Consider the following 27,316-nt stretch of genomic DNA (forward strand, 5'->3'; position numbering starts at 1 on the left):
GCAGTGCTGTTCAATAGAGAAACTGGACGGTAGCAGCTTCAGAGGTTCCTTTTATCCTTTTTTTTTAAAAATTGGGACGATAATTGCACCATTCCATGACTGGGCAAGAGGCCTATAGTTGCAGCCTTGATCATGTTAGTCATCCGGGGAGCCCAAGCTGCTATGTTTTCCTGGGTGATTTACCCATTGGATATCTGTTGAATCAACCTGTGGCCTTTTATAATTAACGAAAAAGGGAGGATTATCAATTATCCAAAAGGCTGCTAAATCTTTATACTGCCTGGCCGTTTCCATGCCTTAGCCCTGATCCTAGCAGTCTGTGGAAAAACACACACATTGGCCTAACCACTCTTTCAAAGAGGTTTTGACCCTTCAATAGAACGGAGTGTTTTCACATATTTAGAGATTTTCTATAATAAAGTTATCGCCAAGCAAAATACCTTTGGCAGCTAACCTCTCTTCAGTAGAAGCTAATCCTGAGAGCTTGGGATCTCGTTTAGAAGCAGACCCTTGCATCATTCCAATGAAATTGCTGGATTTGTGATTCCAATAAAGAAAAATAATGCATTGGATCTAGTTAGACCGCTCACATGGATCAATTGTTGTTATAGAACCTTCCTTTGCCTGCTCCGCGTTCTCAAATAATGTTGCCACTGGTATGAAATACTTTGCCTTGAAAGGCTGACCAGGCTCTGTTGTTCCATTTTTTTTGTGTTTTGTATTTGGAGAAGAGGTTGAAAGTTTAGGATCAAAGATGTAGCAAAAACTTTGTCAGGAATCATAGGACATGAGCACTCTAATTTCAACTTGTTTGCTAGAACCTTGTCCAAAGGTTGCTTATTCTCGATCTGATTTATTCCTCCACATGAGGAATAGAGACCCACTTTGTTGACAGAGGATGGACTAATAATGAAGAGTCAAACTGGTTCCTCAAGCAAGTCAGCATTTTCAGTGAGTGACACTGTGATCTTTATCTCCACTTTAGTTCTCCTCTTTTGTGGAGAATCTTTTAGTGGCAGTCTCTCCATATCATTGGAGGATGGACCATCCTCAATCATGGTTCTGATACTATTAGAGATCTTCTCAACAAAGGCTTCTGCTGCATCCGGAGGCCCATGTTTTTCATTAAAAGACCATTTTGGCAATATGTTTGGTAGGGAAATTTACCACTTAGGAGTCTGGCCTTTTATTAAAATGTGCATTGGCTTAAATATACCGGTTACCACCATCAGGCTGAGTCTAGACCAAAATAATGCTCTTGACGCTTTTGTACAGCCATATTTTGTAGAATAATTACCACCAAAGTCAGTCAGTGTTGATAAAATAGAGTAATATGCCCAGTCTAGTTTTATACAATAAAGTTAATGTTGTTAAAATGAAGCTTAGCCTAAGCGTGAGAAATAAGGCTTGTTTTCCTCAAAATTAATGTGGAAATGAGCACTCTGTGACAAGGAACATGGTACCAAAGTGTAAAGTCCAGTTTCAGAGTATGGGATCTCGAAAAGTAGGTGAGTCTTTCTACTTGTGTATGGTGATCCCGATAAGACAAACCCAACAAGATGATGGAGGGAGTGCTGAAACTTTTCAACCACTCACCTCCACTCAAGAGATGTGGGTTGAATCCATTGTTGTTTTACTTACACGCCACCCCAGTTTGGGCCCAGTCATATGCAAATCAGTCTTGCCCATGCTACTCATGGGAACAGTCCAGCCGAAACTGCCAGGCCAGGTTCTCCCTGGAACCTAAACAAGCATCCTGGGACCAGTTTTGAGGTATCACCCCTCATCAGCCAGACTAGCTTGAATCCAGTGGCACAACGAGTAAGGGACCCACGTCTGGGCATACCCATGACCACTTAGGGCGAACATAGTAAGCACAACAAGATGAGGGACAGAATGCTGAATCTTTTCAACCACTCACCCCCAGTCAAGAGATCTGGGTTGAATCCATTGTTCTTTTGATCACCATGCCACCCGAGTTTGGACCCAGCCAATAAGACCAAACCTCGAGATTTGAAGTCTGCGTGTCATGGGAGAAAGTCTAGTGAATCCAACAGTCAGCTCTGTTTTGTAACATATGCATTTACAGTAACCTAATATATAGCACCATTTGAAGAGACAGAAAATAATGACTTCCATCGCTGACTGCACTAAGAAAGAGGACGTGCAAACAGGTGGTGTTAGTCTAAATACTTTTTTTAACTAATGAAACGCCTCTAATCTACATTAAGGCCCAGATGTAGGTAAAAAATATTTACCGATTCTTAATTACCGAATTTTACCGATTCGGTAATTAAGAATCGGTAAATATGAAGGGTGGACATGTAGGTCCATCCAGATGTGTATTTTACCGAATCGGTAAAAATCGGTATTTACCGAATCTGTAAATACCGACCGGTAATGCTCCATTCATTCCTATGGGCTTTGAAGCCCATAGGAATGAATGGGGCATTACCGGTCGGTATTTACCGAATCGGTAAATACCGATTTTGACAAGGGTGCAGGGGGTGTCACTTTGACACCCTCTAGCACCCCCAAAAAAGGGTCGGGGGCCATATGGCAGGCAGACCTGCCCTAAGGGCAGGTCTGCCTGTCATATGGCACAGGTGTGCATGCACACATGTGCATGCACACCTGAATCGGTATTTCACCATCAAATTGAATTTGATGGTAAAATACCGATTTCTTAGGCCTTGTGGGACTCATAAGAGTCCCACCTACATATCAATTTTACCGAATCTGTAAAAATACCGGTCGGTAAATTTACCGAACGGTAAATTTACCGATTCTGCCCCCTACATCTCAAAATCCTTTTACCGGTCGGTAACGGCCGAATTCGGCCGTTACCGACCGGTAAAACCCTACCTACATCTGGCCCTAAGTGTCTAAATCCAAGGTTTGCTTGGAATTGTAGTTGTCTGTTCTGTTCGTTTATTTTATACTCTTAACTGGCTGCTATGAAAATTAAACAGCAAGAAAGACAGCAGAGACATAAAATCTCAAATTGACTTCACACACTTCTGTAAATTTTAGATTTGCTTTCATTCGGTTCTTTTATTTTTTTCCACTTCTCGTGTTGGTGTATGTATCTGTTTGTGTGTGTGTGTGTATACATGCCTAATATATCCTTTCTCTCTACCCCTCCACACCTTCATTTTGTCGTTCAAAGAGGTTGTCTGATTTTTAAACGTTGAAATAGGGATTGCAGTGATTGATGGCACGGGTTCAAAATGTAACTATTTAAAGCATTCGCAAATATCATATCATCTTATTTTATTTTGTTTTCCTTTTCTGTTTCAGACGTTCCTGAACCCTTGGTACGAGGCCAGCCTTATTCCCATTTATATCCTCACCGTAGCAATGGGCTTCTGGGCGTTTGTCACGTCCGGGGGCTCTCGGCTCAACATTCAGAAATGCCTTGCATGTAAGATCAGCTTTATTCCTAAATGTTCTAAATGCAGAATCAAAACATTATTTTGATTGGAAGGGTACATAGAGCCGTAGATTTTCTCACCAGAGGATATTGTGTTAAATGCCACAATTTCTTAGGATCCTCTAGCAATGGGGTTCATATCTTAAAGGTATGCGTGATTGAAGGAGCGATGTAAAATTGTGAAAAGTCTTCTTCCATTTGATGTCTTGATAGATGGTACCTTTTCTTTTTTGGCCTAAAGGAAATATTTCTGTGTTTGTCATAATGCACATTTTTAAGGTTGTAATGTAAATAAAAATATGTATTTTACCTTAAAAATTGATTGTCTTTCTTTCTTTCTCTGTACTCTTCAGTCTTTCTTTCTGTCGCCTGCCCTTTGGTAGTGGTTATATGTTCCTCTCTTATGCAGATTTGCGTCTCCATGGATCTCTTTTACTGCTTTCTCTTTTTAAGCTCGCCCTCCACCCCCTTTAAGAGCTCACAAGCCCCCGCCAATCCCCTTCTTGAGTTATGTCTCTTTTTTAAAACAATTGGTTGTGACTCAGTCCTACTTTGTTGTTTCCTCTCTATCCCCACCTTAGTATCTCTGACTGCCCAAGCTCCCCCCGCCCCGCATTTTTGAGCCTTCAATTCCTACTCTCTGCAACACCCCCATTGTGGCTCTGGCACTCCCTTGCCCTTTCTGACCCACCTCCTTTTCCTGCCCTATCTGTCTTGTCCAATCTGAACCCTTGTGTTTCTGCCTGCGTCAACAACCCACTTCTTTATTTTTTTTTTACTACTGTGACAACTCCCTCGCCCCCACCATCTACTTGCATCTGTCAGTCCTCTTTATTGGCTCTGAATCTCCTGCTTATATGGACTGGATTTATCCCCCATTGTGTCTCCATTTGTCTGCTCTGGCACCTACTTATTGCTCTCATCGTGCTTAGCTCCCCTTTCGTGGCATTCTCTACATGTTTTGTTCTTTTTTGGGGGGGGATTCTCTTAGTCTTTTTTTGTATTCACACCCCTTTGTGATTCTGTTTTCCTTCCATGGCACTCGTGATTTTCTTGGCTATGAGCAGGTTCTGTTTTTATGGCTCGCTACACTTCTCTCTTGGCTATTCTAATTTCTTTCATGGCTCTCTCTGCTTTCTCCTTGCAACTCTGTCTGTCTTCGACACCCCATCCCTGGTTGTGTTAGAGCCTGTTTGGCCTCACTCTTGTTCACTACTCGCTGTCTCCCCTCAACCACAGCTTTTACCGACTGCCCAAACTCTTCTCTCTTGAACTTTTAGCCCTGTGCTCACGTCACTCTACCGCTTTTAAATAATACCTCCTTCCTCCACCTCCTACAGGACTCCTGGCCGTGTCATGCATCACTCTTTGTCCACACACTCATGGCACTCCATTTGTGGCACTGCCTCATTCCTAGCTTTTGTGCTCCAAGTTTTCTTGTCTACCTCATTTCTGTGCTTCATCTGGGGCTGCTTTCCTCCCTGATCTTTATTTGACCCGCCTTTGATACCATGTTTACCATGTTGTTATTTCTGATGCTTTCCTTCCACTGCTTACCTTTAAGGAAGTAATTTTTTCTTTGTGCCTCCAGCACTTCAGGGGAATGTCTAAGTTTATGTGCTGTTTCCATCTCCATTTGGCTCTGTTTTGCCCTGCTGCTCTCCAACTCATTGCTTCCCCATCTTCCATCCTGCTCAGATTTTTTTTGTTGTTTTTTTTTTGCGGGGGAATTCTGTTTCCAGGCTCTTCAATTGACCCCACCCCGCCCTTACACTCATAGGTGGCACCATTTTTTTTTTAACGGGCCCATTTCCGACTTATCCATTGCCCCCCTTCCATCCCATTCCACTTTCTTCAAATTCTTTTTTTTTTTTTTTTTTGGGAGGGCCCGGCAGCTGCAATTTACTAAAGGAATGCTCCTTTCCTTAACTGGACTATTGTGCTCCTGTTTTTCTTGTTTTAATCAATTGAAGATGGGGGTCTTATCATATTGGTGCGACAGTTAAAAATGACAGTAACTGTCTCGTCATGAGACGGTAAGGCATATGTGTATATAGTTTATCTTGCAGGGGGCCGCCGTAGTGACGAATGTACCGGTATGCCTCATTGTGCTCTACTTTTCTCTTGTTACCAATATTGTTTGGCATCAGCAATAAACATTGGCAAAAAGCTTTGGCAAAGGCGAAAGACACGACTAATTGGCTAAGCCACTGCTTGTTTGTGTTTGTCTATCTCCCCTCAATTCCTTCATGTTTCGTTGATTTTTTTTCATACCTTTTCCACGTCGCCTACCTTTCTACCTTTCAGGGTATGGGTCTCCCTCTAATGTGGTTGTATCTTTTGGGAATCGCTGTGTTATTTTGTGCATCAATCATGTTGTTGTCCTGTTGCCACCATTACTCCCATAGTTCCTCATTGTGACTTACTGTATTTTTGTAGCCCTTTACGTGTCTTTGATGGCTCTCATTTATCTGTTCTGGACATGATCTCTGGTCACCGTTTGTAGATATGTGTCCTGTTCATAACTTTCCCAGTCTACCCCCACACATTGGTGACTGTCTATATCCTCCCGCATTCGTAGCACTATGGGCCACTCATATTTGTAGCTGTGTGTGCCACCCCTAACTATGGCTTTCTGTGCCACCCCTAACTATGGCTTTCTGCGCCACCCCCAAATAGCTGTCTGCGCCACACGCTTTCTAATGAGAATTTCTAGCAGCAGACTCCAGCTTTTGAATATTCCACAGGCTGCAGACTGGATCTGGAAACTTTTCAGCAGTACCTCTGTGCTCCAGTAGGTGGTGTAGTGCGGCACTGAACTGACCAATTTGATTCATGATTAGGAACAGCCTCGCAAGCAGCTTTGACGACTCCTGCAACGGGACCAGGACTAAACCTTGTATCTGGTCCGCGGTAAAGTGTCTCTCTTAGAGCGAGAGCAGGCTCTGCATCTGGTAGCGCTGAAAGAAAGAAACTGATATGAGCCTGCTTGAGTGATGCCTATAAAGGCTCTGCACGCCATTTCCTGAGGCGAATGGCGTTTGAGCAACACCTACCGGCACACAGAGGTACTGCTGAAGCTCATAGCTCTGTCCCACTTGGATCTGTGCCTCACCACTCTCTTGGATGTCTTCCCCTTCCCCACACTTGTGGAAGTCTGCCTGCCGCGTGGCTATCTGTACTTGCCACACTTACTGATCCATACCCGGCTTGTTCAGTTTTATTCCACCCCCAACACTGAATCCTTCCTCTGTAGCCGGCAGGCTGACCACCGTTGCCACTTCATGGCTGTAGTCTATTTTCAATGTCCTTTGCTCCACTCCCTCACCTGTAGCTTCCAACCCTGGTTCGATCGTTCTCGGAAATACCACGGCATCTCCCACCGGTCGGCCTCCACAAACTATAAAGCCTTGTAACCTTTATCCACCATCGCTGACCTGGGCCTGTCTATTCTATTCCATTCCCTTCCATTGGTGCTCCCAGGCCCTTCCATCCTGCCATCCACCCCGGCCCTGCCGCCCTCCGGGCTCCATGTGTGTTGCTGTGCTCCCCATACATTGTCCTCGCCGTTCTCCTTTCGTGGGCGACCCCCCTTTTTCTTGTGTGGCTTCCTCTTCCCACTTCCCAAGCGTCGGCTTCTCTCCTTTGTAATTTTGCCCTCTTTGTGCCTGTGTCCGATACCGGGGTGTATGTGTAATTCACTTTGGTGTCCTTATTTTCTTCCTCTCCTGTTTACTTTCCTCACGAACGCTTACGGGTTCCAGCCAGCCGTCAGTGTTTGGGATAGGAATCCACGAGCCTGCACCTGACCCAGGCCTCGCTCTCCTCGTTACCCGGCGAGCAACCCCGTTTATGGGCTTCTAATAAGATTACTCGGGTCGCTGTGTACCGTGTGGCAAAAGATGCGCTGGGCAATCCTTCTGACAACAAGGAGGGGCTCAGAGTACATACACGTACAGCCGAGTTTACTCACAATTATAGATGATCCCGTAGTGATCAATCGAACTACTCGCTTCCCTAAGTTGTATAAGGCCCTGGCTTGCTCTTTGACGGGGATCCGTTGTTTCTGAAAACCTAAGAGGGCCGCGTAGGACCAAAGGAGCAACAGGTGTTTCGTAAATCCTGCTCTCACTGCGGCGCGTGTGCCACAAGGTGGCAGTATAATACTACTATTTCCCCTTTTTTCCTCTCCTGGGCGACGCTGCCTGCACATTACGACTGGCAGCAGAGTGCAAGTGATCCGTGTCAGTGCAGAGAGCGAATTATTTCTTACTCCAGTGTCCAGCTAGGCAAACCGTCTCCACTACTTAATGTTTTTACAATGAGTACGCCAGGGACAAGTGTGTGACATGCACATGCTCTCTTTAAAGGTTGAAACAAAGCGAAGAAAGCGTTGAGGCAGCTGGGGTTGAAGCACACTGAAATCGAGTTCAGTGAATCGGGCATTAAAGCACACTTGAATCCAGTTCAATGCATCTTAATTGAGTGCGTTAACGAGAAAGCGTGCACTGCGACAGAATGATAATCTTTTCATATTTTTGTCAAACAGTGAATTGCATGTACTGTGAGTAAAAACGATCTGTGACGACATTTACCGGTATGCACTGGGGGAAATTGGGGTGGTGGTGTCAGCCAGCGAGCAACCCCACCCCTTTGATCAATCGGGTGGAAGTAGTAACCACTCTGTTAAACCCTCATCTTTCACTGTTTACCTGTTGGCTAATCTACAATAAACCACGCGTTTAACATGCTTTATTAAAGACTGAAATAGGCAATCCGATTTAGGGATGCTGTGATCCTTGAACCTAACTGAGATTTTCAGTATTTGCTGACAGTCTCAATAAGAAATGTTGTGCTGAAGTGTGGCGCTATTCTCGGTTCACATGTAGGAAGGGTCCATTCAGAATGTATTGTAACTATGCACAAGTTTACTTACAGGCTTTAAGTTCCATATACAACCTCACCAGAAGCATATATGTTTATGCCACGCCAGCCATTCCCCTAACCAGCTCCCTTTCTGATTCTAATTGGAAAACTTGCGCACCAGAACATAAAACGGCACACCCCATCTCCCAGTCAGGCCACACTCGCACAGCAAATACCTCACAACTAGATAACACACATGAAATCTAAAGGTACACAAGAACCTCGAAGTGGTTGGTAACAAACACTATCTGCAGGTGGGTCATAAGTAAGACAACAAGCATTGAAAATGCAATAGGTCTCGCAATAGAAGAGTTTAACTTTTTTCGTTTTGCAAATGGATGAGTGGCGTTGCGTGGATGAGTGGCGTTGCGTGGATGAGTGGCGTTGCGTGGATGAGTGGAGTGTGAGTGGCGTTGCGTGTGTGAGTGGCGTTGCGTGTGTGAGTGGCGTTGCGTGTGTGAGTGGCGTTGCGTGTGTGAGTGGCGTTGCGTGTGTGAGTGGCGTTGCGTGGGTGAGTGGGGTTGGAATGCAATAGGTTTCGCATTAGAAAAGTTGTAGTTATTGGTCTTGTAAATGACATAATTTATTTATTTTTTCGTTGTTAAAATTGCTAAATTGATGGCTTTGTCATTTACAATGCCAATAGTTATAACTTTTGCGAATGTGACACCTATAGCATTTGGAATGCAACATGTTTTGTATTTACGTGACTTATATGGCAGCTCTGGTCGTTATGCTACATCTCTAGATAGTTTTATCTTTCGCAAATGTGACACCTATTGTAACACAATATGTGTTGTGAGGGTGAGTGAGGGTGAGGGGTTGAGGGTGAGGGGTTGAGGGTGAGGGGTTGAGGGTGAGGGGTTGAGGGTGAGTGAGGGTGAGGGTGAGTGAGGGTGAGGGGTTGAGGGTGGGTGAGGGGTTGAGGGTGAGTGAGGGTGAGGGGTTGAGGGTGAGTGAGGGTGAGGTGTTGAGGGTGAGTGAGGGTGAGGTGTTGAGGGTGAGTGAGGGTGAGGGGTTGAGGGTGGGTGAGGGGTTGAGGGTGAGTGAGGGTGAAGGGTTGAGGGTGAGTGTGGGTGAGGGTGGGTGAGGGTGGGTGAGGGTGGGTGAGGGTGAGGGGTTGAGGGTGAGTGAGGGTGAGTGAGGGTGAGTGAGGGTGAGGGGTTGATGGTGAGTGAGGGTGGGTGAGGGTGAGGGGTTGATGGTGAGTGAGGGTGAGTGAGGGTGAGTGAGGGTGAGTGAGGGTGAGTGAGGGTGAGTGAGGGTGAGTGAGGGTGAGTGAGTGAGGGTGAGTGAGGGTGAGTGAGGGTGAGGGGTTGAGGGTGAGTGAGGGTGAGGGGTTGAGGGTGAGTGAGTGTGAGGGGTTGAGGGTGAGTGAGGGTGAGGGGTTGAGGGTGAGTGAGGGTGAGGCTGAGGGGTTGAGGGTGAGTGAGGGTGAGTGAGAGTGAGGGTGAGTGGTGGGTTGAGGGTGAGGGTGAGGGGTTGAGGGTGAGTGAGGGTGAGGGGTTGAGGGTGAGTGAGGGTGAGGGGTTGAGGGTGAGTGAGGGTGACGCACTGTGCACCCAGTAAATGCACATTACAAGGGAGCTCGATCTTGAACCAGTATTACCTTGACGACCAGGATAAGGGCCTAAGGGATCTAATGCCTTACTTACCAACACTTCACTCGCCTATGCCTCATGTACAAACACCTACATAGATAAAAGGGTGCTTGCCCTAAATGTATTTAGTTGTGCCCTGGAGGTTTCAGCGCCGTGTTGCGGCGCCTGCGGGCCTGGTTAGAAAGAAGCTGAAAAGTTGAGCCGCTAACTCCCCTTTTGTTTTTTGGAACAACTTCTGCATTGTTTCATTCCATCTCTTTGTGAGTTGTGCTCTGGTGCGCACGCAGCTCGTGAACAGACTTCATTTAATAAATACTGCGTGACAGTGTTTAATCCAGTCACCTAATAAGGGAGTTTACGGAACACACAGTCTTGCGGAAATTAAACAAGTGTGATAGAAAGTATGATGCAAGCCTCAAGCCCTTGATTCGGCCATGCCCCCTTCCAGATTCCGGTTCCAACCTAGCCATTCTGCCTAGATTTAGCAGATCATGAGGCACAGCGCAGGCTCTCGAAAAGAGAAGACGACAGCCTTTGATGCAGAGCGCAAGTGAAGCTGCTGGCGGCAGATACATTCAGGCCCCTTTGTCCAGCCGAACCACGTGACCGTCTTTAAAGGGTCCGAGGTCGGGATGCTATCAGAGACAGTGTGCCCTGTGAAAAGATGGAGAGATAAGAGGTAGCTGCCCCGCCCAGTCTCTCGGGGGCTGGGAGCCACTGCACACCTTTGATGTCTCCCCTCCCCATACAGATAAAGCAGACCAGAACCAACTGTAAACTGCTGAGTAATGGCGTCACTGCAAATCACTCCAGGCCCGAGGTGTCATGGGATGCCAGCTCCACATACGGTGAACCCGAGCAGAGTCACACACATAGCACTGAGGGCTTAAAAGGTGAAAAACACTGCTCGTTAAAGCGTGTAAAAGAATACCAAAAACTGCCGTGAATGCACCCAGGGACGCTGATGGGAGGATGACGGACACCGGGCTGCAACCTCACACGAACCTTTTGATGGTTAAAGCAAACGATGCAACCTGCTAACGAACATTTTACTAAATGGACATGCCCTGTATGCCAGTTTTAGGAACTCACGTGCTGCTACTTAAAATCTCGTGGAAGGAAACATCTGTGCTGCGTCACCGCAAGTCTTTTAATAAGTGGCATCGTTAGGTTTGGAAGGGCCTGCAGAAAGGCGCATAATACACTGGCAAAAAATGCTTATGATTTATTTCCCTGTCAGGCCTACGCTGATATCTGCGTGTTTTAGGGCGGAATTAAAACAAGAAAAGTAAAATAAAGGGAGACGCCGTGAAAGGACGAGTGACTGGAGAAGGGAGCACAAAAAATGAGGAATAGAGAGAGAAGAGAGGAAGAAAGGAGGGGATTGAGTGCAGAAAATACAGTCCGAGAGAAGGGAAAAAGAAAAGAGGAGCGAAATATTCAGAAGAATTCGATGGTGAGAAGGAAAAAAGCGGAGAAAGGGTAGGTGTGAGAAAGAATGGAGAGAAAAAAGGGACAACGAGGTTGAGCATGAGGGGCGAGAAGGAAAACAAGCTCTCGGCATTGCGTGGCGGGAGGGGGCGGGGGGAGGGTAGCTGTGCACGTCGAGTCCGAACAAAAAACAAGTGAAAGCGGGATGTAATTAGGGGGGAGGAGAAGTCTGGGCAGGCAGGATGACTCAGGGGAGGGGGCGGAGCGGGGCAGAGCGGCATGTGGGTGTGAAGAAGCCGGGCCTTTGAAGTGAAGCTAAGCTTCACTTCAAAGGTGTCGGAGGAATGCGGGCGGCTGTGCACGCGCTTTTAAGCTCAATGCACATGCGCATTGAGCTTAAAAGTCACGGGCACTGCAAGGAATCGCCACGATTCCTTGCTTCTTAGTTAAAGCTTGTTTAAGCCGCAATAGGCTCGCAAGCTCGATGCGCATGCGCATCGACAGGCGAGACCTAATAAAAAGGTGAAAGTCGAGGGCGGAGAGTGTTCCTTTATTGTGCGCCTGGCAATCAACGATCTGCCTCACGAAGCAGCACAGAATGGTTCTGTAACCGTTGAGGGTATCCTGCGAGCAGGGCTGGATTGGGATTAAAAATCGGCCTGGGAATGGTAAAAAAAAAAAGTGGCCCACATTTCTATATTGCCTTTCCGCAAAATACTGCTTTGGCAAAAGTTGGGGGTGGGAAGGGGGCGTTAAAAAAATTGCATGGATTAGTTTACACTGGTGAAACGCATCTGAAAACAAGTGAGGCCGCTTTTGCTCAGGCCCCCTGCCCCCGCTCAGTATGCATATATTAATGGGCCGGCCCAGCCCAGCCCGAGAAAGGGAGTGACACCTCTGCCGTTGATAAAAGCGAGGTAATGGACGCCCATCTACCTCCAAAAAGGCCACTCCAGCACCCACTGGCCTGCTGGTGGCATCGAACAACGCATAACCCACCCAAATCAGCCCCCAGGCTGCTCAAAAGAGCAGCCCACAGCTGGAGATCGGACAACGGCCCCTTGGGCATTGCCCGATTGCCCACGTTACCAATCCGACGCTGCCTGCGAGTTGGTCTCTGCAGGTTATTTTACGGTAGTTATGTTTAATGAGTGTTTCATACCCCTGTTGAGGTGCCAATGCACTTTTATGGATAGGTTGCACACTGCTCCAGGGTCTGTGCTTGGTTGCATGGGTGTGGCATCGTCTTGTGCCCTGTATGGAAAGATGTTTGGTGTCCTGCATGATGACAATAGTGGTGCACGTTTTCATATGTTGCTGCACTTGTGAAGGATAGAACGCTTAAGCTGTATATTACTGGTGTGTCTGGTTCAAAGGGTTTGGTTTGTGAGTGTGGCCTTTAAACCACTGTTGTAGATGGTTATGTGAGCCATGTGGGGTGCCTGGAAGGTGGTGTATCAGACCACAGCTACTCAGTGAAGCTGTTGAAGAGCTCTTGGGATGTTGCCACGTAGCCATAGTTATCAACGAGGAAGCGCATATTAGGATTTTTTTAGGAGGTATGTGCTATAGGAGGAGTTAACCTTCTTGATATGTCAGTTTGCGAGTGGAGGTCGACCTGGGAAAGGTATGAGGGAGAGAGCTTTCAGGAATGCCTAGTGTTATTGAGATGTTTTTGAGTTGGAGGAGCATTAGCCTGCAGAGTATGAGCTAACAGTGAAGTAAATTATAGAGCCAGAAAAAATCAGTGTCCTTGGGGCCCAAATTCAACATCCACTATTCTAAAATCCACTTTTTATCTTGAGCATTTGTATCGAAGATGGCAAGGAGATGTTTGATGTAGAATTGATGGGAGGGTTTGTTTAAAGTTATGAAGTTGCAGACTTGGGTTACTTATCTCGGTGCCGGGTGCTTTTAGGATGAAGCCGACTGAAGAGTTAATTACAGGTGAAATAGGGTCTCATTTAAATATTAGGCTGTCAGGTTTGCTAGATGGAGTGTTGTTATTTATGAGAGGATTATCGTAATTGTGTAAGTTATTAGGAAAATAACATTACTTAGATGTATAACCTTTGGAAAACCCTCCACTGTCAGGATGATCACAAAATAAAATACCTGAAAATGCCACACAGCAGTTCTGATTTCTGAAGGTTATGAATCTAAGGAATTTGCTTTGACAAAAAATCTTTAGGGTCTTTGGGAAATCTTTTTCGTTCTTCAGAAGAGAGGTTTTTTTTTTTTAATTTATCCATTTAAGAAGCTACTGTACTATAGAAGTGTTCCAGTTCAATATCTTGTCCTCTTTCCAAATCTTGAGAAAGGATCAAATAATATTTTTTTGTTTCTTCTTGCATATATCCTCTTGGAGAATTTGATGTTTGGTTGACTACCTTGCTCCACGTCATGCTAGACATATTGTTTCCAGTCCTAACCTTTTCACTTCCAAACTATTGCTCTAAGATGGGTTCATGCACTTTTTGCTCAGAATCTATTAGTTTGTTCTTCAGAACCCAAGACTGGGAATATATTGCTCATGAAACCATGGAGCGAGGCTGTCATCCTGTTTGACAACTTGTAGGTTATTTATTTTTACTTTCCTGGTATTGTCTCTCGGGTGGTATAAGAGTGACGTGCAGTATGTCACAATTGCTGTAGTGTGTTCTGCAGAGGAGGGCATTATGCATTATTAGAACATTGGAATGTTGGGAGCTCCATTGCAGGCAATGGAGTGCTCCCTGCTTCTACGGGCCGGTAAAGGCCCGCAGAGCAACATTCCAATGTTCTACAGAGGCTTCTCGAAGTTCGAGGGGATTTATATCCCCTCGAGCTTCGAGAACCCTTTGTTTAATTTGTTAGAACATTCTGCCACTAGAGGGCAGAATGTTCTAATAGCCTTATAGCCCTTCGTAGCAGGGCTATACCGGCTATTAAAATCCCGCTGTTTCGTTAAAGTCCCTCGCCTTCGGCTCGGGCCTTTAACAATTCAGCGGGCCATTAATAGCCGGTATAGCCCGAAGGCTATATTAGAACATTGGAATGTTGAGAGCCTCATTGAAAACAATGGAGTGCTCTGGGCTTATAATGGCTGGTATAAGCCTGAAGCACCAACATTCCTATGTTTCTTTGTTCACAGCTCTGGCTATGAACAAAGGCTTCAGGGAACCTGAGGGGGTTCCAATCCCCTCACGCTCCCAAAAGGCTTTGTTTTTTTGTTGGAACATTCTGTCCTCTAGTGACAGAATGTTCTAATAGCCTTATAGCCCTTCGTAGATGGGCTATACCGCTATTAAAGTCCCTCTCCCTTGTTAAAGGCCCTCGCCTTCGGCTCGGGGCCTTTAACGCTGGAGAGGGCCTTTAATAGCCAGTATAGCCCTCTACGGCGGGCTATAAGGCTATACTAGAACATTGGAACGTTGGGAGCTCCATTGAAAACAATGGAGTGCTCCGGGCTTATAATGGCTGGTATAAGCCTGGCGCTTCAACATTCCAATGTTTCTTTGTTCACAGCTCTGGCTGTGAACAAAGGCTTCAGGGAACCTGAGGGGATTTCAATCCCCTCGCACTCCCTGAAGGCTTTGTTTTATTTGTTAGAACATTCTGCCCTCTAGTGGCAGAATGTTCTAATAGCCTTATACCCCTTCGTAGCAGGACTATATTGACTTTTAAAGTTCCGCTGCCTTGTTAAAGTCCCTCGCCTTAGGCCCGGGCCTTTAACACTACATGGGCCTTTAATAGCCGGTATAGCCAGCTACGGCAGGCTATAAGTCTATAATATAGGATTTCTTGAGTAATTGTTCTAGATTCCCAATTTACGTCACTTAATGCTTGCTTTTTCACAAGCCACATGCTACCTCACTGGCTAGGCTAAAACTAGTTTGAGGTTGTTCGTGTTCCCATTTAGAAGGGATCTAGCAGTTTGGGCTGGACTGTTCTATTGGACAGGGCCAGGGTTGATTTAAATTTGGCTGGTCTCTATATGCAGGGTCATAATGATTGGAATGTGGCTCAAGCAATTGCATTTGGGCGAGGCTTTTTTTTACAAGCGTTCTATTTATCTTTATGTTTTACTTAATACAGTTAGTCACTGTGAGCATATTCTAGCATACTTTGCTTTCATTCTTTGGCTGAAGAATGGAGGAACTATGTGTGGCTACGAGAAACATTGGGGCATTAGACGGAAACAGAATACAAAGCCAGTCTGAGTGCTTACTTTACCCAAATGTTTAGATTTGGTACTAGGCCATATTCCAGATGAAAATATGTCAATTTGTTATCTATCCACCTCTGTTCTCTTGCCTAGACATCTCTAAATATTTTGAAGTATTGAAGCGGATTTTTGTAGATGTTTTTGTTCTTTAAAGAGTTGTCTAATGAATGATACATTTGGTTAAAAAAAAAACGTATTAAAAAAGTAATTCGAGCAGGAGAGTATAGTGCAAAACTCGTTCAGATCATGGAAATCTAGTTACCAAGTTTTCACCAGTATGCATTCCTCTTTACAGACTTTCCAGTGGTGTGCTTCAATTTTGCAACTTAGTGATTACATCACCCAAGATATTTACAAAATATAATTTGCCTTTTCTTGTTGGTTTTGTCTTCTGTAGGTAAACGGAAGGACGATGACCAGGTAATGGTGTACTCTGCTCTCCAAGTGCCATCGGAAGACTGAGCCGAAGCTCGACTGTCACCAAAGCAGGAATAGAACCTTTAACCAAGTGCTTCACTCCCCGTAGCTGGTGATCCGTATTTTGTTTTTACTTTAAACTAGGAGCTGGTCTATTATTGGGACCTAGTTCCATGTACACCTGTCCAATCCCTTCAGATTTTCAATCTGGGACATGATACCAGCAATGGGCAGGCACTGGATGCACCAGGCAATCTATGGTTGCTTGTTCCATCTGCCTTCAGGGGAACAGAATCGTGTTCAGGACCTCAACAATGGTTGTGAAATAAGGGCAACGTGAGCAACCCTTCAAAAGCCTCTGCTGTCGAAGAACATTAAATATAGAACCTTATCTGGGACACTTTAAATTTGGATTGTATGTTTCTCCCCTGAAGAGCTAAAAGTAACTAATTAGCCCCTTGTGTTCTTGGCTTGCATTACATATGATTGAGTTGGGGCTTTTCTACGCCTTGGGCACTTTCTTTGTTTATTGTATGTTTGCCGTATGTATGTTTGATCCATGTCACATAGGGGAACCGCATGACATGTGGTCTACAAAAAATGCTCAGGGACATTGATTAATTATTCAACTCCTCAAAACCCAAAATTTTGGAAAAGATCCTCAGTTGCTGTTCCTTGACCATGTTGCAACTGGTCTCTTCTCCTTGATTTTGCCAGCTTGCATTTAATTACTGTCTCCTTTAGGCAAGAATTTGTTTTTCTTCGAGCTTTGAAGCAACTTGCAGTTGTTGAACATCCTTTCTGTAAGGTTGTGAAATCTGTAGCTACGAGGAACAAGAGTGCATAGGAGTGCTCTGCAGTAACCCGTAACATGACCGAACTGTGCGTGGCATACTTAACTAAAGGTCAGACACTAGAAAGTCTAACTTCAAAGCATCGTCACAGTAAGATACTTCCAGTGATTGGAAGCCTTAGGTGTGTTTTGGGAGAAAATGCATTTCCCAAGATAAAACCGATTCATTAATGTTGTGATTCATGGTTGGGGGGTATTTCTGCTAAGAATGGCCAAAGTTCCTTTTTTTTATGATGTCCTGTGTGAAGAAAGACCTTTTAAAAATGCTGGACCTTTTATGGTGTTCTTTAGTAAGTCCCATGCTACATAAATTGCCTCCCTACGCACATTTTCGTCGATTCCGCCAACATGTCAAAAAGCAAAGGCTAGAGAAATTCTGGGATCGCTGTGCCATAGATTGCATACCAGTTATTCTTTTTCAGACCATCATGCAAAATGTCAAAGCCAAAAAATCAAAATGTATTGCATCCTATGGTGTTTATTAAAAACTAGTGTGGAAAGCTCAGTTGCTAGGATGCTCGTTTTGTAGAGCAAGTTTATAATGCATTTCAAATAGTTACTAAAAACTACCAGTAATGATAGCTGGTGACCCAAGTGGTTTCTAGAGCAAAGGTTCGAACGCCACGTTATAATCATATGAAAACAGAAGAAAGTTAGCTTCTTTCTTCTGAAAGTTGGACCAAGATCCTTTAGGATTTAATGAATGTTGCTTCTGATAAAGCAGGAGAACGATTGAAACTTTTAATCTTGTTGAATGATATCAAATCCGTTGTCGCTATCCTGCCCATACCCTACTGCAGTGCGTCCCTTAACCTTCTACATTGAAATGTAGTAGTTTCTTTACCCGCTTTCTGCTCTGATTGACAAAATTGGGACCACGAAATACATTTTAAACAGGAAGTTGTAAAAATAGGGTCGTCGTAATAAATGCTGCTTTTTTATTCCATTCACAATATTTAAATGAAGGAATATGCTGTATTTTGACCTCTGAAAGAGCCAGGAGAGCCAAGAAACAATGATTGATTTTGTTGCACTTTGGTAGTACTACTGCGTGGTGTTGCATTCATCTCACATGTCCCGTGTCCTTTTATTGTTACTTGTGGTTTTCCGTTCTTTTGCCGATTGCTGCCTATGAATCTTGGTTATACTGTTTGTTGTTCACCCATACTTGCAGCACTACAGTGCAGTTCACTTACTCAAGTTACCTAGCTCTGCGATGCGCCTCTGGAAGCTTCAGTAGGTGGCTCTTGCACCAAACTAGATGAGGTTTGAAGAGAAGAGAAAAGCTGGGATAGAAATCAAACACTTAATCTCTGGAGGAATATGGGGGTTATGATGAAGCATACTTCCAGAGGCAGGCTAACTCCCCCGCAGACCAATGATGATGGAATGCAAGTGGAGCATGGAAAAGGAAATTGTGGCCATTTTGTTGATTCGGATTCGGAAAGTAGCACCATGTCAATTTCTGTACAGCAAAACTTTGGATCCCTCAGTGCTGGGAAGTGATATGTCAAGACTTCAAAATGACAGACTCAAAGTTTACATTTCCAGCCAGAGACATTTCATTTGAACATGTAACCCAGTTCACGCTGCTACGCAGTGTTCCCGATGATTGTGCCTTTGGAAACCTGACCCCTTCATTTATTCTTTTTTGTTGAACACTGGAATATACCATTAGTTTGGATGCCCTTTTGTTAACGTTTATTATACCACAGAAAGATTGTTTGCACATACTATAAAAGGACCCCATGATTTCCCCCTTCCCCCGCTACCGGTACTCACCTTCCCGTTTCAACATCACAGTGCTGCCATGCCGTGGAGACTTGAACTCTGTTACTGATTTGGAATGAAGCAAGAGTGATTGCGTTTGATGTACTCTGTGGAAGTACTATATCATACTGCTGGTTTGTTCTTGTTCATCCACGGCAAGAGATGAGTATTGTTGATTTCTAAAAATAAAACCACGTTTTTTAAAAATAAGTCTTGTTGCTGTTATTGTAAGGATAGCACTTGGTGTGTTGTTGGCCAGTTAAGCAAGGCAGGGGAGATTTTTGGGATGCTTGAAATGTTTGTCAAAATTCAGTTATCTGTTTTGTTGAGCTCACTGGCAAAATCCCTTGACAGAACAACGTTGTTGGTACAAAACAGAGCAGAAAAAAATACAGAATTGCATTTCTGTGCAAAAACATTTAAGCAAAATACTGGGTGAAATCTGCTAGGTAAAAAGTGTTTTTTAATAATCTGGAAGAGAAAAAAGGGGAGAGCTTAATTTATAGGTGATCTTTCGGTATCTACATTTGTTTGAGTACTACATTCAAAAGACTTGAAGTGCAAGTGGTCGCAAGAAGGGTAGGAATAGATTATTAGGGTTTGGGGAGATGAGGGAGGTGAGCAAAGTGGTAGTTATTAATGATCCAAAACTGGGAAAGAGTAAGAGCTTAACAGACAGGTGGTGTTTGTGGTTTCCAGTGTTTCAGAGAAATCAGTGCAAAAGAAGTGCAAAGTGGAACATGGATTAAGGGACCTTATCCAGTAGGATGTAAGTTGTTGATGTCGGCTAAAATGGACATAGAGGTGAAAAAGGGGAGATCAATGAGACTATCACAGTCCATAAAAGCTTTCGAACACCAGACAAAAAGAACAGATTAGAGGCTCAGATCAGCATCTAGAAAAGAATACATTTGATATAAGAAAAGAATGGAAGTTTGAAGAACTATTGAATATGAGAGTAAAGAAAGTAGTGTGGAAGCTGAAAATAAAAATGATAAGGAATAATACAAATAACACAAGTCTCTGTCAGCACATAAGATAGCAAGGTTTATTGGAGACCCACAAACAGCAAATTAACGTGCAGCACGGAGACATCAGCAAAGCCACTGAATGTCCAAAGAGTTGACAGGTCTGACAGTTTATATAGGCCTAAACCACAAAGGATACGGCATCATAACATACGTAGCACAAATTAAGCGTAGTTCATTTGACCAATTAGCAAGTGTTTGAGTAGCCATATACCATGTAAGGTCCGAACTATACTGTTGCCAACCACGTGGCCCCAAGTGGGCAGCTTCTGGGACTTTCCACTGTAATGTAAGATATAAGTCCGGTGCCTTTCCACTTAATAATTGCACACAATAGTAGTGACCAGAAACATATTGTGAAATGGGATATGCTGAAATGTACGTGTACGTGCCTAAGCAAGCATCCTCCCTTGTGCCACGTATCTTGTCTTCTAGCAAGCCTTGCGTTACCCAAGCTGTTTCTCTGAAGCTCTGAAGCTAAGAAAAATACACCATCCTGTGTAATGTTAACTTAACAGGGCCTAGAAGCTTTACTGCATTTGGTATCATAAAACAAATGGCTTCTTCAGTAGTTATTTGACGGACTCTTTACGAGAGCCTAGGAATGTAGACGAATAGAAGTTCAGTCAGATTGCCATTGCTTGAATTTTTTTGGCTGATAGAGTGTGGGTCACTGGAGGCATTGGATTGAATCATAATCTTTTCTAGATAAGCCGTATGGCTCGGCATACAGCCACATTAAAACTAGATAATAATTCAAGCCCAATCAAAAGAAATCCAAATTTGTGCAACAATTTTATCTATACTGGACCGAAGCTATTGCCTGTGCCTGTGGCCTACGATATCTTTAAAGTGAAAAGGTGTTGTCAATTGCAGAAACAATTCCTGAAGGTTACAGAGGGAAATATGAAGGGAGGGTGAGAATAGTAGTGTCTGAATGAGTAGTAGAAGAATTGGAGGAGATTATAATTGTTTTCTTAGATTTATGTTACTAAGGGCAAGACAACCCGTATGAAGCAAACAAGGCAGTTGGAAATCATGTCATACGTTGTGCAGGAAGCTACGGGTCTGGGATCTTTTTGTGTAAAAGTGCTTCCACAGATCTAGGGTAAGTGAAATGAAAAATAGACTAGAAATAACAAGGCCTGACTACCAGTAAAGCTGTAAACGTGCTCATTGAGAAAGGCTGAAAGTGGTGTGTCAGGTTAGGAAGTTATGGTAGATCACAGAAGAGAAGTCCTTAACAAAATTTAGCAAGTTGATAGATGAAGCTGTGAGAAGTGGAAAGATAAATTAGCTTTGAAGTTTTTAGGGAACACCCCAAAAAATAACGATAGTGTGAAAATCCTGCTCAGTTGGGGTTCTGAGAATGGTTAGAGTTGAGGGAATAGACTGATGGGTAAAAGGTGAAATAGTACGATAATGGTTTTGGCCTTTTTGAAGAATAGTTTCGATTTAGAAGGGTAGCATGTTTCTAGAAGTTTACCTCAACCTGAGGATATTAAAAAGAAATTAAGGGTAATGCAACGAGGTGTTAAAACAACTTGAGAAATGTGCATTTTGAATCACCACAACCTTTCCACAAAACAGGAGCATGCAGGCCTGCCATCTTTGAGGAAGACCTGGAAAGAAAATTCTGCCAAAATGTAAGTTTATGTGAACCAAACTGAATATGTATGTGGGTTAATTAATGGTACATGCATCTAACAAGGAGTTGAAAGACAAATTATGGGAGGTGAGAGATCCCAAGTTTCTCAACCTTTAAATATTTCATATGGGAACCACAAGTTAGCCAGGTGTTCATGTAGGGCAAACCTCTGGAAATGGAGTGTAGATTCTAGGATCTATTGACAGTTGTGCTGAAGGAAAAAAAGCAAAATCAAACTAAGAACGGGGTGTATAAATACTTCTGATTTGTATATATATATTATTTTAGTTTACATTTTCAGACCAGTCTTAAGCGAGCAGTGTACAGTCAATTACATTATCAAGATTGCAAATACCACATATTTACCAAATTATTTCAGCATTTACTGCACTGTCTCATACATTACTAAATGTGTGGGCTGTGGCAAACAAAAGAAAAGGGTAAGGAGGGCCACTCCGCTAAAGGGAGAAAAAATTACACCTCCGCAATGGGAGCTTCACAATACGCACAATAATGCATGGCGACAGACGCATCTCACTGCAGCCGCTGGCAAGATGTCACCCCGAGCAACAGCCATCTTCCACCCTCATCTGGGTGCTCAGATAGAACTCTTCAGGGGGACCCTATATCCTTAGAGCAGGATTTCACCGGCATCAACTTGTGCATTCAGTTGTTCTTGGCAGTAAGCTGCATCCCTAAGCTGTCAAGCTCACCACAGCGTCTTGCGCCAGCCCCAATGTATCGCCACTTGGCGCTTTGCTAAGAAAAGTCGGCAATTTGCACTCTTCAGGGGGCTGTAGGGGGCACACATAACCTAAGAGCTCGGGGACCATTCAGGCAATTGTCTGGTTATTTCCTGTAGAGCGTCAAAGACTGTGCTCCAGAGGTGTTGCAATCCAGGACAGTCCCAAGCAAGATGTAAGAAGTCGTCCGCAAGAGGGACCGAGCATCGTACGCACCGTTAATCAAACCCATTTTTTGCAACCTTTTCCGGGGTGTGGTGTAGTCTGTGTAGACATTTAAAATGTACTAAGCACAATCTATAATTGAAGGAGAGCGCACATGATTGAGTGCAACAGTACTTCTATTGGTAGTCAGTAAGAGCAAAGGTCCCTAAATCTGCATCCCATGCCCGCCTGCTGGCAGGAAAGTGCACTGGTGCAGTCTCCTGCATCCCAGCTTAAAGCCTTGTGACCAGCCGCGCAGAAATGGGTTAATAAGAGTCTCCTCAAGAACCTGAAATGTAGGTGGAGCCTCTGTGAAGGAATCTTGACTTGCCATACGGTGGCCCGCAATTGGTAATAAGGTATCTAAAAGAGGCACATTGGGTCCCTGCAGTGCCTTTTGTGGTGAGAAGAAAGTGCCATCTGTTTACACCGCACCCATGGAAGTGACCTGTAAAGTGCACAACTTATTGCAGACCCCTGCATCAAGGGTGATAGAAAAAGAGAGATGACCAATGAGTGGCACAGAATTGGTATCCCAGCCGGGCCCTCCTGCTAAGCTCATCCCATGCCCATACCGTGCAAGCCACAGTGTCTATTCACACCCTCTGATGCTTTAGGGCCAGGACCACTGCATCTGCAGGTGCCGCGGTGCAGCATGGTGACATTCAGATGCAGAGTGTGCCAGAAACTGCATAGGGAATAGCAAACGGTGCATAAACTGAGCCTTGGTGCTACAGTAATATAAATCCATATCTGGAGTCCCCAGGCTGCCCTGATCGAAAGGGGCATCATTCTATCCGATGCAATCGACTGCCCACACGAAGGATACTGGGCATGAGCAAAGCTGATGGTGGGGATATAGCAATAGGGGAAGTGGCAGATTCATGAACAAATAAAGAAATTTGGAGAGGATCACCATTTTAGCAATGGCTAGCTGCCCATTTAAGGATAGCGAGTGCTTCTGCCTGCGCTCTATACACTCATGTAGCCATGTCATTAATCATCTATAATTATCTTCCCACAGATGATCTAGGTCTCTGCTGAGCCAAATCCCTAAATATCATACCGTATCCCTCGCCAACTGTAGCGGAACCTCCCAGGTGAACTCCGTCGTCTCAGCTGTCAATGGGAATAGGATCGACTTGGCCAAGTTAGACCCCTGAACCATGAATTCTCTTATTAATGGGTCTAAGTTGTTTTGTGGGTCTCTCACATGCAGGGTGACATCATCTGTATACATCGATGAAAGAATTCTACGAGGTGTAAATACCAGTCCTAATGCGAATGGTGGTGACTCAAATTGAGCTGCAAGTGGCTCCATAGCTATGGCAAATTGTATGGGTGCAGGAGCATCTCTGACGGGGTACCCCTTGACACTGGGAATGGGGAAGTAATCCTCCCATTAACCTGTATGCAGGCCACTGGGTGGGCGTACAGGAGACCAACCTTATAAACTTGGGGCTCACTCCAAGTCTTGAAAGCAGGGCAAAAAGGTAGAGCCATTGAAGTAAATCAAACACCTTAGTGGCGTCCAAGAATACAGCAGCTGTACCAATGTTAGGATGGGTAGTATGGAGTAGGGCAGAGAAGGTGCGCCTATTGTGACCAGCACGAACAAAGCCCAATTGATCCGGGAGCACAATAGTCGTCAAAAGCAGGAGCATCCATGAGGCAATCAGCTTTGCGTGGAGTTTATTATCCATGTTAATTATGGTAGGAATCCCAGTTCTGTTTTTTTTAATCTGGTTTGAGTATTGTCAGAATTAACTCCTCGTGCAGGTAGGTGGGAAGAACACCGGCAGTAAGGGACTCATACATGGCAAGGAGATGCGTGGCCAGGGTGTGGGCATATTCTTTATAGAAGGCAGCAGTGAGGCCATCGAGGCCAGGGGCTTTGTCTCCGGGCATTTCGTTGATAGCCTGGACAACATTCTCCCCCGGGAATGGTTCATCTAAGAATTTCCTATGGCTTTCCTCATGCCACCGTAGCTGCACTGAATCGAGAGAGGAGTCCAGATCCGGTGGAGGAGTGGGCTGTTTGGTTGTGTGGAGGGTGGAGAAAAAGGTGGTCATCTCTCTGCGTGGCCTCGGTGCAAACATGTTTGTTGGAGTGGTCGTCCTGCAATTTGTCTATGTAATCACTTGCCAATGGTTTATTCAAAAAGTTGGCCAATGTCCTACCCGCCCTGTCCCCCTCACCATAGAGCAGAGTGCAGGTCTTTTTCAAAATACACTATACATACAGAGATATCCCTACACAAATATAGGAACACGCGTAGCACACCTCACCAAGGCTCTCTCTACAAACATTCAAAATAAATCCTGAAAAAATATTACATACATTTTCGGATTCCCATCACTCACCTAACCAGGTGACCTGCTTCATCATCTGGGTCTCCTTTGATAGTCAACCTAGTGGCCATCAGGGCTACAACTCTACCATATTGATGGAGGAGCCCAAGGATGTTTTTTATCGCTTTACAGATGTGAGCAAATAGATTTTAAGGGAGTGTACGGGAAAAGAAGTGCAGTGCAATAGTGAAAGTGCAGATTAAAATTAGAACGTGGCAGGACCACAATTTGTATTCCTGTCTGCCACGGTCAATTAAAAACAGTGCAAGGAAACTGTTTCAACAGATAGCCGTTTCTAATAGTTAAACGGTCAACATGTTTCAGCACCTCTAGGCAAAACTATACCCCGTGCTTTCATCAGGACCAATCCAATTATTTTTTCTACTGCAATAGTGAAAATGAAACGAACAAATAATAAATCAATCAATGTGATCGTCTGGCTTGTGGATCGTATAGGATCATACACACGAATAACTTCTTAAGTGTGCTGAAATCATCCACAACGAAAGATGGCTGATGCAGTAAGGTTAATACGCGATTTTGAGAGGATTTGGGCCGTATTACCGAAGCACCCATATTGTAGTCTCAGAGAAGTATTGGTGGATGATGAATATTTTGATAATATTCTCAAAAGACCATGCAATATGGTCTCGGATAGTGCTTTAAACTTTGGCCACACTCCAAGTTGAAAAGTGTTTATGTTCACTTTTTGAAACTGACTAGAATTTGTTTGGCTCGAACTTTAAATGCTGACTTTGTATAAGATAGATGACCACCATTAGATTGCTTCACAGACTGACCTATAACAGCAAGAAAGGTTAGTCTGTAGAATGCTGTATTTGCCACTGAATGAACACTATGTAGATGATGTGAGGAATAGCAGAGCACCAAGTATAAATGTTCTGCTTATTTCCTTCTTAGAGCGGTGCCTCCTTTATCCTGAGCCATTGCCAGGCGGGGTGAGGTCTTTCCCTCAAATACTCGAGGTAAGAAAGAATGATGGTTGCCCGTAAATTTGGATATGACTGGCTGGCAATGGTATTGTCACAGTAGTTGTAATTATGGAACACGCAGGGCCACTGCCCAAGGTTTTCGGTTTGCCATTATATGTACTCTTTTGATATTTCTTCTAGAATCTCCAAAAGATACGAATATTTGTTGAGGATGGAATATAAACAGTAGGAAACAGGTGACTAGGTTGTATTGTTTCCAATTAAGACATATGCGTGGACACATGTCACATTGATTGATTTATTATTTGTTCGTTTCATTTTCACTATTGCAGTACAAAAAATTATTGGATAGGTCCTGATGAAAGCACGGGGTATAGTTTTGCCTAAAGGTGCTGAAACATGTTGACCGTTTAACTATTAGAAACGGCTATCTGTTGAAACAGTTTCCTTGCACTGTTTTTAATTTGGACCGTGGCAGACAGGAATAAAAATTGTGGTCCTGCCACGTTCTAATTTTAATCTGCACTTTCACTATTGCACTGCACTTATTTTCCCATACACTCCATTAAAATATTTTTGCTGACATCTGTAAAGCGATAAAAAACATCCTTGGACTCCTCCATCAATATGGTAGAGTTGTAGCCCTGATGGCCACTAGGTTGACTATCAAAGGAGACCCAGATGATGAAGCATGTCACCTGGTTAGGTGAGTGATGGGAATCCGAAAATGTATTTAATATTTTTTCAGGATTTATTTTGAATGTTTGTAGAGAGGGCCTTGGTGATGTGTGCTACGCGTGTTCCTATATTTATGTAGACCTTGGGATATCTCTGTATGTATAGTGTATTTTGAGACTTCCTTATCCCATTAGGTCTTTAAACCCAGCCTCCGACCCTACCTAAAATTTGATGTTATGCAGGTCTTTTTCCCCAAGTAATTGGTTTTCTCTGTGCAGCCTCTTTGTATTCTGCAAACTTTCCCCGGATAGACACCAGTGTGGACTCACTACAATCGACAAAGTATTGGAGTTCCAATACTCTGATTTCCTGCTCTAATTGTGTCAGCTCAATGCACTTAAGCCTGTTTCGCTATAGAAGCTTCCTTTCAGAACTTTAAAAGCCTCCCAGAGGGACGATCACAATGCCACAAAGCGCTCATTATGCTCAAAATATTCCACAACAACTAATCTTAGAGCCTCAATGTGAATGCATGTGTACTGCGGTCGGGGGGGGGGGACCATCTGCAACGACACTGGCGCATGGTAGGATAATGTCTGAGGTAGGTGTGTGACACACGAGGTCCATGTATTGATATTGCGTGTCGCCAGCCAGTAGTCCATGCACAACCTTGTGTGTGCAGTTGCTATGCATGTACCTACAGCATAGTGCAAATGCCAGGAGCGGCAAAGATCGGTGAGTCAATTGGCATCCATTAGTAGACGTAACTGCGCGGCTGTCTGATGCAGGTGTCAGGAGTTGCTACATCTATCCGCTACAGGGTCTAGAACCACATTAAAGTCCTCTCCAGCGCCCAGGCCCCAGCCAGTCTCATCTACCTTTAGACCATACTCTGAGAGAAGTCTGAGCCGGTGACCCTGTAGTGTGCCAGAGAGCAGGACCTATCGACCCTTCTGGGCACATATGACTCAGTGGATGTGTCATGGCAAGCCTTTGTGAATCAATATAGTCGCCCCACGGCCTAATTGGAATAATACGCCATGTGTCAATTTGATTTTCACCCGGCCCACAG

General features: G+C 44.3%; 1 protein-coding gene across 1 annotated transcript in view; it reads left to right on the plus strand.

The window, feature by feature from the left end:
* APH1A (aph-1A gamma-secretase subunit) overlaps positions 1–18,845 on the plus strand; it is a 70,139-nt gene extending 51,294 nt beyond the window's left edge. Inside the window, exons 6-7 of the mRNA XM_078670531.1 lie at positions 3,301–3,424; positions 15,996–18,845. Coding sequence (XP_078526657.1) covers positions 3,301–3,424; positions 15,996–16,060 — 189 coding nt within the window. The 3' untranslated portion in view covers positions 16,061–18,845. The remainder of the gene's footprint in view (positions 1–3,300; positions 3,425–15,995) is intronic.
* Positions 18,846–27,316: the final 8,471 nt, after the last annotated feature.

The sequence above is a fragment of the Lissotriton helveticus genome, chromosome 12 (assembly GCF_964261635.1).
Source record: "Lissotriton helveticus chromosome 12, aLisHel1.1, whole genome shotgun sequence".
NCBI classification, from domain to species: domain Eukaryota; kingdom Metazoa; phylum Chordata; class Amphibia; order Caudata; family Salamandridae; genus Lissotriton; species Lissotriton helveticus.